At 38.2% G+C, this 17,449-nt stretch overlaps 1 protein-coding gene across 2 annotated transcripts in view; it reads left to right on the top strand.

Annotated features, from left to right (window-relative positions):
- Positions 1 to 17,449, top strand: part of LOC309388481 (kelch domain-containing protein 3-like) — an 84,820-nt gene that overhangs the window by 7,758 nt on the left and 59,613 nt on the right. Inside the window, exons 1-6 of one of the 2 annotated variants that reach the window (XM_081945849.1) lie at positions 1,130 to 1,464; positions 2,063 to 2,133; positions 8,500 to 8,572; positions 8,917 to 8,959; positions 10,164 to 10,242; positions 13,466 to 13,554. In XM_081945849.1, coding sequence (XP_081801975.1) covers positions 2,072 to 2,133; positions 8,500 to 8,572; positions 8,917 to 8,959; positions 10,164 to 10,242; positions 13,466 to 13,554 — 346 coding nt within the window. In that variant the 5' untranslated portion in view covers positions 1,130 to 1,464; positions 2,063 to 2,071. Of the gene's footprint in view, positions 1 to 1,129; positions 1,465 to 2,062; positions 2,134 to 8,499; positions 8,573 to 8,916; positions 8,960 to 10,163; positions 10,243 to 13,465; positions 13,555 to 17,449 lie in introns of those variants that run through there. The other variant, XM_081945850.1, reaches the window with a different exon arrangement.

Raw genomic sequence — 17,449 nt, 5'->3', positions numbered from 1 at the left:
ATGAGATGGGTAAAGATAAGGACACTTTCATGGGGGAGAGAAGGGAAATTGCTGTCTTCCAGGATCAATTATATATGGTAAATAGAAGAATGAATGGATCCGTTGTGTTTGGATTAGGATGACAGCAAACATTGTTTTATCTTCCCTGTAAAAAGAAACCATAGAAGCTTTGGAATATTTTGATTTTTCCTAGATATGTTTAGCCAAAATTAGTCTGCTAGAAACAAAATAGGGCCTTATGGGACAGGGATACATACATTTCTTGGCTGTTTGGAAAGTCAAGAGGAAAAAATATACTTAAAAATGCCATCTCTTTTCTGTCATAGAGGCCTGACTCACACATTGGGCTAATCTATAGTGTGATTAGTTTTCTTCTTCCCATTGAACTATTTGAAGAAAGCACAAGATAGACTACAGGCCATAGTTGCACAGAAATATGTATTGTGGATTAATTTCTCTGTATTGTAAGGTGGTGCTAATTTGTATAGTTGCAACAGCTGGCTTATCTTTGTTGTAACTATCTGTTCAGTTGGTTTAGTTTCAAAATTGTGAAGTGTTTTTTTTTTTTTTTGGATCATATTTCTGTAGTTTGATTTGTACCAAACCTTGATAAAGGCATATCAATCATCCTCTTCTTCCTCATCATCATCTTAGATATAACCATATATAATATTTTCATATCCAAGAATATTGATAAACCAGGGGAAGAAAATAATCTTATATCTGAGATGGGCAACCTAAACCTCTACTGCAAGTAGTTTTACCTAATATTATCAATAAAGAGCTATTACGGAAGTTAGTGATAGTGGAAGGAGGGGACTGGTTACAAAAAGTCAGACACAGCTTAGCAACTGAAAAACAGCAAATGGAAGTTAGTTACCAGGACCTTGTTATAAATTCAAATTCAACCCTAGAAGAAGTGTGTTTCAACATGGTGGGCAGATACAAAACCTCTACTATAATCACTATAAAGATTTATCTTAAATGCAGCAACAGTTCTACAGTCTCATCTTCAGTTAATACTACCCATAGTTTTATATTCCTTTATAGTGTCTATACAGAGTAGGGTATCAGTTGCTTATAGGAAAATATGCATAGGATTATAGCCTTTGCAAAGTCAAGATTAATCCTTTATTTAAAAATGTGCCTACTGTTTCTTTAATGGCAATCTTCCACACATACATTCAATAGGTTTTTGTTAGAGAAGGACAGAATGATGGGATATTGAGTGTACACTATGGTCAGTGTCTGTTTGAGTTGCCATGACTTCAAATAACCCGGAAATAAATCAGAATTATAAAGGCAACAAAGGTGTGCATTTCAAACTCTGTATGTTGGTGCCATAGCAACTGTTATTCAGGGCAGGTAAAGAGGTTGATAAAACTGGTAAAATTAAAATTGGGAGGCTTACTGAAGTTGCAGACATATTAATTCCTGCATTTCTAGAGAAACAGAATCTCAGTGGTGAGTAGAACACAGAGGAAAAAATAAATAAAAGGGGGAGGGAATTCAATTTTGCTTCAAGCTTTGTCATTATTGGAGAACTTCCACAAACAAATTACAAGGAAGATTGCAACAGAATCATTACTGTTATCAATTTCAGTGAATACGATAATACTCTACTAATCGATAATACTTTTTCAGCTGATGATGTTTAAACGTGTTGAAGTCCATTACTGATATATTTTCTAGTCAGAATTTCTCTTTGGTCATGTTAGGTAGAAATTTTGTGAGTTGCATTTCAGACACATCCAGATAAACCATATCGGTAAAAGATGAATTAAAGATAGAGGATGAAATCCAAGATTTATATGGTCCCTCCCATCTCCTGACTACAGTTACCCTTCCTTTTCTTCCATATAAAAATAAGGACAATCTCTGGAATGAATTTTCAATGAAAAAAGGAACTTATCAATCCTGGTCACTTTCACAAATGGAAGTAATTCCCAAATACACATTGGTCAATCTCATCCCAGACATAATTTATATTTATTAGTGAACACCAACAGAAATTCCATTAAATACTCTCAAAATAATCCATTATTTTTTTCTCCAAATACAGCTTTCGTAGATGGCATTCGCAAGTGGATACTGGACTAAAAAGGAAGTGAATGGAAATCCTCCAACTCCTAGGTATGGCACACTGGTTTAAAAAAAACCCTGTCAGTCTTAATTTATGTCTCTGTGTTATACTGAAATATAGCACTAAAAGTATTCAGTGAACTGTTACATTTCTCTTTCTTTTTCTTGGCTACCTTGCATTAGAATTTAATTTATAAATAAGTTTATTGTGGATAAAGATCTGGTAGTATGACTGTGGTTACCTTAAGGAAACTATTCTTTGGCTTATGTGAAATCTGTTTTTAAAATCAAAAATGTCTCTTTAATAGTGACTTGTAGGTTTTCTTGATTGACAGTTTCACCCACACATATACACCGAAAGTGTATATGTGTGCATCCATGCCAGTATATTTTCAAAAATATCCTTGGTCACTGGGCATAACATAAGAGTTATACATTTTGTTATTGTATATTAGATAGATAATATAATGTGTATTTTTATTAATAATAATAATTGTGTATATAATATATGGTGCTGTTGTTTTGTGCACATGTTGTGTGTGTGTTTATATAATGTAAATATAGTTTTATAAAACTGTGAGTATAATTTAGAGTGGTGTGAAACTTCTTCCAAATATCACATCATGCAGATACGTTGTATTCAAAAAAAGCATCTTGTTTCTTACATATTTCATCCTATTTCTTATATATTTTTATAAGGCTTAAATGATTTCCTTGGGTTCCTCCCAATTTTATGAGGTTTAAATAATCTCCCTGGGTTCCCTCCAATTCTTGATTCTAAGAGGATAGTCATCTCAAGGGATAGCCATGCATAATGTGCCACGGAAACCAAATAACCATAGCTCTTGATAGTACTATCTATTACTATTTCCTACAATGGTCAGCAGAGACTTCAGGTCAATGTCTTATGTTTTACTCTCTCCCAATGAGAATGATGTAGAGAAAGACTTTGTGTGTGAAAGATGATATTGTCAAACTGGAAACAATGCAGACAAAGAAATGAACTTGGCTCTACAAATTTCTAGCTCCTCCTAAAGTTTATATTGCTGTAAAATTGATTCCAGTTCCTTGTGATTATACAACCGCAACAGCTGAGCCAATTTAGTTTTGTGGTCAGCTGTGATATTTTTGAAATGCATGAAACAATAATAAGTTTGGTTTGGGAGACCTTCAGTTCTATGAAGCCTATGGGCAATCTGTTTCCTCGTCTGTGGAAACTCCAACTCAAGCCACCTTCTGACTCCTGGTCTGCAGCCATTCTGCTGTTGCCTTTCAAGGGAAAGATAGCTTGAAGGATTTTCTGCTCTCTCCCCCATAGGGGCCTAGAATTTTATTTTATTCCAGACAGAGAAATAAATGAAATGTGTAATAAGTTTATACATAGCAAGGTACTGTGTATTTATACGGATCATATATAAGTGATTTAATCTACTTTTCTTCACTACTGCATAAGATTTTATTCTGGTTTTGTTATTCTTCTGCAAGGTCTGTAGAAGTTCAGGAAATGCGTGGAGGTTCTTCTCCTTAATAGTTCTGAGTGATTGCAGATCCTCTCACAGAGCTTTGGAGGGTTTGGCAAGAAGAGATGGTAACAGTGTGAAAGGGAGCATAGGTTGCTTTCCTAAAGCATTAGCCTCATGTCCCATGAACTGCAGCAAAAAGCCACCTCACTACTGGAGATGTTTTTAGAGGACCTATCCCTGTGATAGCACTTCTCAACTCATTCCCAGCCTGCTGCAGAGGCAGCTTAACATTGCATTTATCTACAGGTTGACTATTTTAAGTTATAATGAACCCTTAAAATCTACTTATGATCTGGTTTTGAAGTTCCAACATTGCCCTCTCCCCATACCCCGACATACAACCACATTTTGAGTGCTTGGCAACTGGCCCTCATTTATGGCTGTTTGCAGTGCCCCACGGTAACATCTTTGCGATTTATAGCATTTTTGCCAGAACCTCGATCTTACGTACAGTTTCTAGCTAAACCCGCCTCATAGCAAACAACGGGGCGGCTTACAATTACAAAAAAAAAAGGTAGTAAAATCAAGTCCAGTCACATTGTGACCCACTTTATGACCGTCACGATTTAAAAACGTAATTTTGGGATTCGATTATGGTCATAACTTTAAACTTGAGGACTACCTGTACTGTAGTTTTAAAGTAGCATTTTCATTCTCTTCCAATTCTGCTGTGGGCACCATAAATGAACATCTTGCTGGTGAGAATGGAAATGACAAGGTCAAGGGCTGGAATTTGCCTTGCTTCCATAGCCCCAGAGGTGAGTTACTACCAGTTCGGATGGGTTTGGCTGAGCAGTTAGTAACTCAGCCTGCCACACCCCCAAACCGGTTCTATCATCGTCAGCAAAAAAAATTGTGCGCTGAAACAGCAGTAATGCCAGTAGCAAACCCCCTTCCCCCTGCATAGTCCATTTTAAGTCATGCCCATTCCAGTCCAGGAAACCTTGTCACTCAAATAGGTTATTGCAGTCTTAAACCAGTGCAAGCAATGTGTCCATGAGTGCTCTGTCAGTGCTCTTAGCAGACAGTAAATAAAATTGAAGACAAAATGAAACTACATTTAATAAAACAACCTGACTAGAATTTTTGAGTCCAAAAGGAGCAATCTATGTCTAGGTATAAAGTACTATTTAACATTCTATAGAATCATCTAAAACAGGGGTGTCAAACTCAAGGCCTGGGGGCTGGATGTGGTCCACAAGGTGCTTAGAACTGGCCTGTGGGGTTGCCTTGGAAACAGTGAAGGACTGACCCACAGTGCCTCTGCCAGTGAAAACAGAGCTCTCAAGGGCTGCATGCTGCCCTCCCAGGCTGCATTTTCATTGGCAGAGTGCTGCAGGACATCGAGCTGGCCATGCCCACCCCAGCCATGCCCACTCACCACCACCACCCTCGAGGTCAAACACAACCCTGATAGAGCCCTCAATGAAATCGAGTTTGACACCCCTGATTTAAAACACCTTATATATTATCATTTTTGTCTATGGAGATTTTCAGTCATCCAGGACATGGTTGTCCCAAAGGTGCTTTTTCAAAAGGCAACCGGACTTTCTTTGTTTTTCCTTGAAGACGTTTCCCTTCTGTTGTGAAGAAGCTTCTTGGACAGGAAGTGATACGTCTTCAAGAAAAAACAAAGAAAGTCCGGTTGCCTTTTGAAAAAGCACCTTTGGGATGTGGATGACTGAGAATTTCAATAGACAAAAAAAGTATAGTATATTCTAAAATGTAAGTAAAATATGATAACATGTAAAGTTACAAAAAGGATAATATTTGAGGTTACATAGAATATGTCTTTCTAGTAGAAACTTGGCCCATCAAAGACAAACAGATCTTCCATGCTGCTGTGCAAAACCTAACCACATGTGCTGTACTAAAAGGCAGTTCATCTGTGAGCAGCATCTCGGCATAAATTAAGTCTGAGCAAGCAGAATAACTGCTATCAGAGGAGGATAAATCTGGTTCAAGTGTCTCTGTAAAAGTAGGAATGAAGAACATGTTCTCTGGTTTCCATCTCTCCAGACTCACACAGGCAGAGCCTTTTCAACCAATCTTACAATTTTTTAATATTTTCCACCCAACATTTCAGAGGGGAATAATCCCTTTCAATTACTAAATTCTGCCCTCATTTTGGCTTGGACAATCAGAAAGACTCGGTTTCCATGAAAGCATTTGTGCATGTGTTTGCAGGGGTGGTATTCACTTACTTTACCTACCGGTTCGCAAATGTGAGCGCCCGTCCATGCATGTGCTCGGCCTTCCATGCATGCGCTTTGGCTTGAAAACGTGACTAAATAGAACGGCATAGAGCGGGTCCACCCGCAATTTCCACTACTGGGTAGGTTGAACCAGTCTGAAACAGCTGAATACCACCTCTGATGTGCTGCCTAACCAAGTATTATGCAGGCTCCATATGTGGGTTTAGTGCTTCAACCTACTTTTAAACCCGTTATTAGTTGTCTCTTATAAAAGCATTAGAACTGCCATTATGAAAATGAAGGGGTGCCTTGGTTGATTGAAATCAGGAATGAGAGCCAGATTCTGCCAGTGGTTTGTCGCTGGTTCTATGCAAATAAGGACATTTCAGATTTTCTGCTGCTATTGCCAACAAAGGGGTTTAAGCAGAGTCTTATTTTCTAGTGATTTTTTACTGTATAAGAGCACCATTTTTACAAATTGGCTACTTACAGGTGCTACCGCTACTGGTAACAATTTAGAATATATGGAACTTAGAATATATGGAAGTAAAACTGAAAATAATTCTTCTCATTTCCTCTCTGAAACTGAGTGACAGGACACGGGGGGGAGGGGTAGCCAAGTGCACCCAGCTGCTTCTGTCACTCCTTTATAGCACATATTGATCATTTCTTTTCGATTATCTCTGCATCCAATTAATACACTGCATACATAGTGGTGAAGTACAAGATGAACCAAGAAGGAATTCCCTTCTGCTTCAATACATATCTCTTTGCTGTGTGCGCAACCTGCATCTGAACTATTTTCTGGATGTCGGTTTAGATCTTTTTCAGAAAAGCACCACATGTGTATAAAGCAACAACCCCAGAACAGGTATTCCTCAACTTGCAACTGTTCATTTATTGACCGAAGTTACAACTGCACTGAAAATTTATGATCATTTGTCACACAAACATTGCAGCATCCCTATGGCCATGTCATCAAAATTCAGACACTTTGCCACAACTCCTATTTATTTATGAGTCAGTTGAATATATTTATGATAGTTGTAGTGTCCACGGATCATGTAATCACCTTTTGTGACCTTCTAACAAGCAAAGTCAACGGGGAAGCCGGATTCATTTAACAACCACCTTATTAATTTAATGACTGCAGAGTTTCACTTAACAACTGTGCCAAGGAAGGTCCCAAAATGGGCCAAATCTCACTTAACAGTCTAGCTTAGCAACAGAAATTTTAGACTCAACTGTGGTCTAAATAGAGGACTCCATGTACTTTTTAGAAGAGTGCTAAAAGAGTCTGTTCAAAATTAGCCCAAGTAACAGTTCAGCCATACAGACATTTACTCTATGTTCACAATCTGTCATTCAGGCAACTTGAAAAGTGACTAAAAGCTTTGTCTTAAGTGCTTTTCCCTAGTTGCCCAAACCCATCCCATTACCTATTAAGCACAGCAATTGTGGTGGTATTTCTGACTGACAGGTTCCACTGGCAGGGAAAAGAAATGTAGCTGGAGGTTCTGTCAATTGGTGCCCGTAAATTGCTTCTTAAAACCTTGAAGTTATATCCAATCCCCAGCCTCGTTGCTGTGGCCAAGTAGAGCTCAGCCATCAGAGCAGTTCAAAGTGTGCCAGGTACTTCCTGCCAGCTCTCTCTAAGAGACAGAAATGCATATTAATAGGTTGAAAGATCTGATGCAAGTTCAGTTAAATTTGGCTGCTTGCCTCCGTAATTAATGCGGTATTTCTGCTGTCCCTAACCTATGCATTTGCAAATGAGCACAAATACTTTTTTTAAAAAAACCTGCCAAATCCTTTAAAAGATCCATCCTTTACATCCAGTTTGGAAAGAAAACTACAGAGGCTTCCACAAATGTGTTGCTTTCTCCTATGAGGCCGAATTGATGTCCACCCTGACTGATGAGTTCCGTCTAGTGATCTGGTCCTAACTTTCTTGGTCTGGCTCTTTCCTATGGCTTCTCCTGACTTTGGTTAATTTTCTGACTGGTTCTCACCCTCCTAGGTTGATATTTTAATATATCTATCATATTTTTGGACTTTGCTTTTAATATTTATGTTTACACTTCCATAAGTCTCTGCTGGAGTAACAGGCTAGAATTTTGAAGAGCTTATTGAATAACTCCTGTTAAATAAAAAAAAAGTCAGCATTAGATTTTTAAAAAACTTAATGAATAATTATTACAGAACTCCATATTCCAGAAAACAGTACAAATTGAGTAAGAACTGCAACTTAGTAAATGATTGGATTATTGATATGATTGTTGATATGTGAACAGCATCTTTGACTCATTTTCTTTCATTTCTGTCCATGCTATATATAACCAAGTCCATCTTATTTAAATGACAGGGAGGTAGAATTATATAGAATTATATATGATTCATTTAGTGGAGGGGAGGTTTTCATATGATGGAGAAAAATAAAGAGGATGATGATGATGATGATGATGATGATGATGATGATGATGATGATGATGATACAAAGCAGTATAATGATGTCTTCACTCAATTATGGAAATATCCTGAATTTGTATCAATAAAATAGCAAACAACAAGAAATGCTTTCACATCAAAGCTGCTTTCTTCTCTTTTTTTTAAAAAAGGGTTTACCTCATGGTGTACTTATATCACTTAATTTAAAATATGCTCCCATAATATTTATCATTGTTTGATTTACTATTTAGACATGGACATGCATTGGTAATGGCTGGAAATATAGCATTTATATTTGGGGGCTGCTCCTTTTATAATGCTTCTGTAAGTATCAGTTTTCTTTGTTATCTCTTGTTAATTTGATCACTATTTGGCATCAGTTCTCAAGCTGTGATAAATTGCATGCCTCGTCTCTTTTTTTACTGTTGGATAAAATCTTCTCTCTCCTGTCACTGAGCTTAAGAATCACAACATCCTGGTCATTCTCTATTGATATCTCATAGATATGCCTGCTTCTGTCTAGATAATTGTTTGTCTATTATTTCTAATGCAACCAACTCGAGAGAGCTAAACTACACTTTAATTTTAAAATCTTTCCATGTCTAAATGCCAATATTGATGACCTTTGAATAAAACAAGTTCAGTATCTTTCTTTCTTTCTTTTTCAGGATGATCAACCAACATATTTCAATGACTTCTACATGTTGACAAGTGAGATACTATTCATCTTTTCTAGCAGACAGTATGTTTAGGAGTTTATTCGTCTCTTTGGAATTCACTGTAATGGAGCAGTTTTATTTGTAATGAAGAAAAAGAGTTATCATTATGAAATTGCGGAATTTTAATTGTAAACCATAGAAGAAGGAATAGTTTGCAAATAATGCTAGTGTTTCTCCTGTACACATTCCTAATATAAAAATTGTACAAAAATACATCATTTTGTAGAATGTGCCTTTTGCAAAAAAAATTGGGGGGGGGGACTTGAATTGGTACAATCAAGAAGTTGGTTCTTGACTCATTTTAGCACAAGAATTTGGTTCTTGACTCCCATTGTTTTAACCAAGATTTCTTGAATAAACTTCTAATGCACAGATTAATACGCAACCTCAGGAGTCAAGTGGTACACAAATTAAATGAATAAATGCCAAGCTTAGACTAATTAAAACATATTATGCCTTAGAGCAACTAGATTCATACATTTTGTGTCATTGTGTATAGCAACACAATGCTGCTTTTATCATTTTAATGAAAAATGGAGCCTTCAGATGCCTCTGTATTCTGCTAAATAGAGCCAATATTTTTTCTTGAATATTTGATTGTTCAATGTTCTTTATTCAATATTTCATGAAACATGCCATGAATGTCACAGTACCTGATAGGATCACTGCCTAACTGAGTGATCTGCATGTCAACAAAGACCGTGCATAACAAATAAGATTAAAATGTGATTTTGCTATTATGGATTGTTTTCTAACCACAGTTAATCTCATTATTACAACACTGTAAAGCAAAACGAAATAAACCACATTCTCACTTCACATGATGTTTGAAACTAACCACTCATTCCCCAAATCTATAGTGAAAATATTTCCTCTTCTTCTCTAATCTTTTTCTGGAGCATCCATCGGTTTCTTCAGAAATAAGATACTTTCTCCTATAAATAAGACTAGTCAGCCTTTTTATACACCACAGTATAATAATCAAAATGTGGATCTTAGAAAGGAAACATCTACTCTTGCTTTTCTTAGAAGGAAATAACGTGTGTGAACTTGCATCACAATCATTTTTTAAAAAATTTGGAAATCTTATTTAGATACCAGTGCTTTTTGTTGGCGTGTACACCTCCACCCATATAAATATACAATGACGTATTTAATGATGATGATGGTAATCTCAAATATCTCCTAATTTTCAGTTACCCTGACTGATTTGATGTGGGAAAAGATACCACAGGATGGACATATTCCATGCCCACGACAAGGGCATTCACTTAGGTAAGTAAGCAGTTCAGAAAAAGAAAATGTATCCATCATTTCTTGGTACAGAGATATAAAATAAAACTAGATTATTTCTCAAGCTCAAAACAAAGGAGAAGAGATTAGCAATATGTGCCCATTTTTGGATGTAAACTGAGTTTTATTCATTCTGAGTTTCATACAAGTTATTCTAATAGCTCAGAAAATCAGAAATCTTACTTTATATTGCTTCTCATTTAGCACTTTCTATTTAGATGCTGACCATACAGTATATCCAGAAGGAGACTGTCTTAGCCACACCTGGTTTAAAACACCAAAGAGCTAGAAAAAAGTAGTGGCCATTAAGTAGGCCACCTGTTGTTATACAAAATTTTTCCAGCATATTGAGGGCACTGCATTGCAGAAGGCTGTCCTGCAGCATTGATTTCATGCAATTGAGTTCAACCTAAAGAAAGCAAAGCACAGATACTTTCTCCAAAAATACTGCTGATATTAAGATGAATTTGATTATACCTAAACATGAATTAATTCCAAGATGTTTCATTGTATTGTCCATTCATTTGTACTACACAAAATAGTTCATCTCAGCTGATTAGTCCTTGGTAAGGAATCCATGTGTATGATTATGCATGGATATCCACCCTTCATTGTCATCCACAATCCATACTACCATTTTAATACAATTTCCCATATAGGTTAGCTCTTGTGGATTTCAGCTATGGGCATTGTACTGTCTCTTTGCTCAAGCTGGGAATAACAAAACTGCATTCCAATACACCCTGGAAGCCCAGACAACATCAGTAGCCAAGAAATCAGTTTCATCAGATAAGATTTGGTGTCAGATTGACTTCAAGTCCCATTATCTTCAGGCAGCATGAAGGCTACTAAAATCTAAAGGCCATTAGTCTAATATTGTCAATATTATTTCTCTCCTACTGTAATCAAGGAGAGAAGCAATCTAGAACTAAGAAGAAATTTCCTGACAGTTAGAGCAATTAACCAGTGGAATTGCTTGCGTCCAGAAGTTCCAGAATGCTCCAACGCTTGAAGTTTTTAAGAAGAGATTGGACAACCATTTTCTGACATGTATAGGGTTTCCTCCTATGGATTAGAAGACCTCCAAGGTCCCTTCCAACTCATTCTATTCTATTCTATCCATTTTTCCAGCAGTTCAAATATGTAAAGACAAAAGCAAAAAACGCCAGTTACTGAATGGTCAGAAAACCCATGATCAATTTTATTCTAAGTTAACTTCAATTGAATCTTGGTGAAGGGTGTTGAAATGGAATCTATCCAAGCTTTCTCCACAATAGTGCCATTATGATAAATGGAGCTTGTTCTTTGATAAAGAGAACAAGGTATGTTAGATTATAACACAAATTGTTACTAATTTGCTCTAATTGATTCATCTTATAGTAAATATTTCAATATTAGCATGTAGTGAAAATGAACTATTTCTTTTCGTTTAGAAGATTCATGGAGCTTTTTTCCTCTTCAAAAGCCCATTATTGATAAAATGGCTAGACTATATATTATTTTATGTAAATATATCAGAATACATACCAGAATATATAAGAAGAAAAACATCTTCTTGGCTTAGGAAATGTTTAACATCTAGATCATATTGATCCTGGAGTCATTATTCTTCACTTATGAATTTATTAGGGAGTATATGGATTTCCAAATATCATGCATTACTTCGCCAACTCTAGTATGGCAAAACCATGAATGAACAAAGTTCTACAAAGCTGTATGACACGGTTGTCAAACTCGCCACGTCACGTTGCCATCACGTGACATTTCACAACATTTGTGGAGCTCGGGTGGCCGTGGCCTGCGCATGACGCATCTGACCCACAGACCGCCAGTTTGGCACCCCTGCTGTATGAGATAAGCCATATGAGGAATTTCATGTCCCACCCACCTCTCCAGTGGGACTAAAAAAAAAACAGTGGATATGGATATATATTTATTTATAATTTAAAAATACCTAGGAAGGTATAGTTAGAAATAACAATAAGCTGACCACTCCACTGATTGGCTTATACAATTATAAAATGTCAATGGCCTCTGGGGCATATTTCCATTATTAGATATGGTTGTATAGACTTCCATAGGTAGCCCCACATGACAAATGCCATAAGTTGTTCATGTTCAAATGGTCTCTATGATGCTCACATCACCTCAAGCCTTTCTTGAACAGGTAATTGTGGTGTGGTGTGGTGTACATCAAATTGCCTGGAACTGCTACTGCTGAACATAAACTTTTCTGTTAGTGAGGTGTTGCACACTAAATGCTTCAAACCATCACAAAAAACCAGAAAGTAATTTTCATGTGTAATTCATCCCTGTTCCTCACCTCCAAGTTTGTAATTCTGCTTCCATTTGAACCTGTTTCTTTCAATATACAAGTGTAGCTTTATACTTCAGAAAATGTGTGAGGGTGAGATGCGATAGTAAACAATTTAATGAATTTATCCACTTTCTCAAGAGATAAATATTTCACTTCATCTAAAATAACAATACAGCTGTTTTCCAACTGCTTTTTTCATGCCATGTAATCCCTTATGGAATCAACCACCTTTTTCCCCCCTTAGTTTTTAAGAAAGCATTCTCTTTGGGAACCTATTTCCTGTTCTAATTGTGAAAAAAAAGTTATGTTGCAGAGTTTATTTGTGTATTGAATTAGTCACTGTTATTCATATATTCTGGTTCTTCTGGAAGTTACCAAGGTCATGCATGAGTGAACACACACCCAAACTATAAAAACAGTATTTATAGAAATGTAAACTGCAGCAAAATTTAAAAAAAAAACAGAATGTAGATCATATTTAGGCCTCCTATGATCTACAAATAACCTGTAACCCTCAGCTGCATTTCATATAGCCCTTATCCCCTGTTGGCTTCTCACCTGATTCCATTGCCTAGCTGATGAATGCTAGAAACAGCCTGGAAATACACCCACATTGTCATAATCCCCAGTTCTTCCTAACATTCATTAGCTGGGCAGCTGTTGTAGGCACATCATGGAATCCTGCCAGCACTTCTGGCTGTTGAGGACCAAAAAGCTTCTCCACTCCCAAATTAGATTATTGATACAACTGTGTGATGAAGGCTATTACAGGTCAGCAATACTCTTTGAGGAACCAAGGGTATATTTTTCTACAGAAAATCCTAACCATGGGGCGGGGAGATACAGAAGTTTTATTGATGACTTTAACATTTCAACTTTCTTTTATAGTGTAGTAAAAGGCAAGATATATTTATTTGGAGGTTGTTCAAGCCAGAATGCCAAGTATTGCCTTCCAGGGGTCTATGTCTTTGATCTTGGTGAGTAAAATCATAACTTTCCCAGGATTTATAGTTCGTTTAGCTAATGGCTAGTCAAAAGCATTCTTGCACATGTTTTGTAAAAAAACAAAACAAAAAACATTTCTTATCCTAATACATTATTACTTAGGATCAGCCATGACAAGTCACCAGGGTGGCTTCTGATAATCCCATCCATTTTATGAAACTAGTATTTGCTGTGTGTCTATAGCATGGTAGGGATTCTACTAGCTTTGTTGAATTACTTGAACCTTTTAAAATTAAAACAGAAGTTTTAAACAAAAATCTGATTTAGTATTGGGACCTGTTTCAAAACATACTGTATCCCTCTAGTAACATTATTTATTCTTTCTAGTCATGGGAAATTGGAGCTCATTCTGCACAGATATATTACGGTGTGATTGAGCAAATGAAAGATGAATGCCCTTTGATTAGATCTATGACACAAAGCTTTGGAGCTTACTTTCTCATGGCACCTAGAGAGCTGAAAGGAATGTATCTCATTTAAAAATGACTCCCTTTTAGATATATCTTTGCTCACTGAAGGTGATTTGGCCCAAGTTTAGATTCCCTACTGAGATGTTTTCAAATAAAAGGTTCACTCAGCTCTAAATGTAAGTTCATAATCCACTGTACCTTAGATCCAACTTTAGCCTGATTTGTTCCAGAAGAGAAAATGCTTTAATCTTTTATGGGTCTCATGCAGGGCAACATGCCAGTCCTAATTTTGGCAATAGTTGTAAAACTTTGCTCTGCAAATAAACATGGACTATCTTTTGAGAAGCAAATGTAGATTCTCCCAGAGCTATTGCGCAATGTTGTATGTGTGGCGGTTTTGACAAGAGCTTTTAGAGGAGCTTCCTTCATTTTATGAAACTAGTATTTGCTGTGTGTCTATAGCAGGGGTGGGGAACCATGGCTCTTTTGCGACTTGTGGACTTCAACTCCCAGAATTCCTCAGCCAGCAAAGCTTGGAGGTTTGCTGGAGGGTGGAGGTCCCTGCTCTATAGCAGAGGTGGGAAACAATGACCCCTTTATGACTGGGGGACTTCAACTCCCAGAATTCCTGAGGCAGCCATGTTGGTTCTGGAATTCTGGGAGTTGAAGTCCACAAGTCGCAAAAGAGCCATGGTTCCCCACCCCTGGTCTATAGCATGGTGGGGATAATTAAGGTATTTTACAATTCAACAAATGTATACATTTCAGCCATAACAGACTGTTTTCAACATCTCTGATTCGGTTCTTAATCAGTTGGAAAAAGCAGAACAAACATAACCTGACAATTTGATAAGGGGAGTTTATCAAGTTTGCAGATGATACTAGGCTGGTATGAACACTTTAGATCAGTGGTGGGTTGCCAATATTTTTACTACCGGTTCGAGTGCGCTCCTCTGCGCACTTGCACGTGCGACACTTCTGCGTATGTGCAGAAGCGTCTGGGCAGGTGGACGGAGCCTCCCACCGATGCTACTACTGGTTCAGCCGAACCGGGAGCAGCCCACCTCTGCTCTAGATCAGGGGTGTCAAACTCATGTCATCGCAGCAGCATCACGTGACACATTGGAACTTTTTTTCCCCCTTTGCTAAACCGGGCATAGGCTTGGCCCTCGGGCCGGAAGTTTGACAGGCCTGCTCTAAGTGATAGGCTCAAGATCCAGATTAATCCTGACAGACTTGAACTCAGGGCCCCTATCTAACAAAAAGAAATTCAATGTAGAGAAAAGTAAAGTCTTAGACTTAGGCAAGAAAAATCAAAAGTACACATACAGATTAGGTGAAATCTGTCTTAAAAGCAGTAACTGTGAGAGGGATCTTGGAGTCCTAGTGGACAATCAATTAAATATGATCCAGCAGTGTGCAGCAGCAGCCAAAAAAGCCAAAGCAATCCTAAATTGCATTAACAGATGCATTAACAAATGATGATTTGAGGTATTAGTACCATTCTATAAAACCTTAGTAAGGCCACACCTAAAATACTGCATCTAGTTTTTGTCACCATTCTATAAAAAAGACTCTAGAAGAGTGTAAAGAAGAGCAACAAACATGATTAGAGCCTGGAGGTTAAAACATATGAATTGGGCATGGCTGGTCTAGTCACCCCTTATGTCCAGGGGTGACATAACAGCAGTATTCCAATATTTGAGGGGATGTCACAGAGAGGAGGGGAACAATCTATTTTCCAAAGCACCTAAAGGCCAGATAAGCAACAATGAATGGAAACTGATCAAGGAGAGATTCAACTTAGAAATAAGGAGAAATTTTCTGAAAGAGACCAATCAACCAATGGAACAGCTTGTCTTCAGAAGTTGTGGGTGCTTCATCAATGGAGACTTTCAAAAAGAGACTGTACAGCCACTTGTCAGAAATGGTATAGGGTGTCCCACTTGAGTAGGGGGTTGGACTCGATGCCTTCCAATTCCGTTATTCTGCATTCTGTATCTATTTTTTTTTCATCTGAATTCTCATGTATCTGCATCCTAGCCCATGAGTACACAAGTTCATGTCATTCTTAACTATACCACAGTTAGAGTAGTGTTTCTCACTTAAACTGGCAATGGCAAGTAGCAGTTAAAAGATGTATACAATCTGTTATTCTTCATCACTCATGAATCAGATGATCAATAGCAGATGGGAACAAAGTGACATTCATCCACTCATGCTGATGTTGCTAGGTCTTCTTCCATCTGTTTCCTGATATCAGGTGCAGCTCAAGAACAACATAGAACAATCCAGCCAAAGTTCCATTCTTTCTTTCTTTATATCCAATAAATAGCCTTTTGCAAGACTAAACCCTTATTACTATTGCCCCAACAGATATGTTCTGAGAGATTATAGGGAGTGGCTGTCCAAAATTTCTTCTTCTATCTCCTGTTCAGTTCAGTGACGTGCGGTGAGGTTTATGACTGGTGAGGCACTGACACAGTGCTGGGTTTCAAATATTTTTAGACTTGTGGACTTCAACTCCCAGAATTCCACAGCCAGGCATGCTCAGTTCCAATTTAAAGCGACAGCATTTGTTTTTCTCCTTTGCTCCTTCTTTCTTTTTCTTTTTCTTCTCCTTCCCCTCCTTCCTCCCTCTCTCCCTTCCTCCCCCTCTCTCAAACACACACACATACACACACACACACACACACACACACACAGAAGTTGGATTGGACTATCTCTCCTACCCCTTCCCTCTCTCACTCATTCTCAAACAAACCCCCACACACACAAAAGTTGGATTGGATATCTTTTCCAGTGGCTTGAAAGCAGCTCCTCTGCCATCCCCCCCCCCATTCCCCTGCTGCCTTTCCCAAACACCTCCACCATTGCAAATGCAGCCTGCTGTCTGGGTGGGAAATGCCTGGAACACAATAAAGCCCACCCACCACCTCCTGCTGGCAGGCTGGGGTGAGGAGAGGCAGAGAAGCGGGAGGGGAGCCGATCCAAGCCTTCTAAAAGAAAGAGGCTGGGGGGAAGTGTGTGTACTAAAGCATGGCTCTTTGCCTGGCTTCCTGCCTCCTCCTGTGGTCTCCTCAGTGCTCGCTTGTGCTCTCCCTCCCCAAGTGTAGTTTGATTGCAGGCGGAGCCACGTTGCCTTTTCAAACTTGTAATCAGTGAAGCTGGGCTAGATTTTTATATAGTTTTATCCAGCTGTGTGTGTGTGAGAGAGAAATGAATGAGGGCCTGGGGAGGAAGTCACTACACTTGGGGAGGGAGAGCACCAGTGAGGAGACCACAGGAGGAGGCAGGAATCCAGGCAAAGAGCCATGCTGTAGCACACACACCGGCCCCACAACATGGCTCTGCCTGCAATCAAACTACTCTTGGGGAGGGAGAGCACAAGCGAGCCAGGGTCCTTCCCTCCAGCCTTTGCCCAAAGCCCTGCACAGCACCAGGAGGATGAAGTTTG

This window comes from Natrix helvetica (assembly GCF_964273705.1).
Source record: "Natrix helvetica genome assembly, chromosome: 2".
Lineage (NCBI taxonomy): Eukaryota > Metazoa > Chordata > Lepidosauria > Squamata > Natricidae > Natrix > Natrix helvetica.
This window is presented reverse-complemented; position numbering and strand designations above follow the sequence as displayed.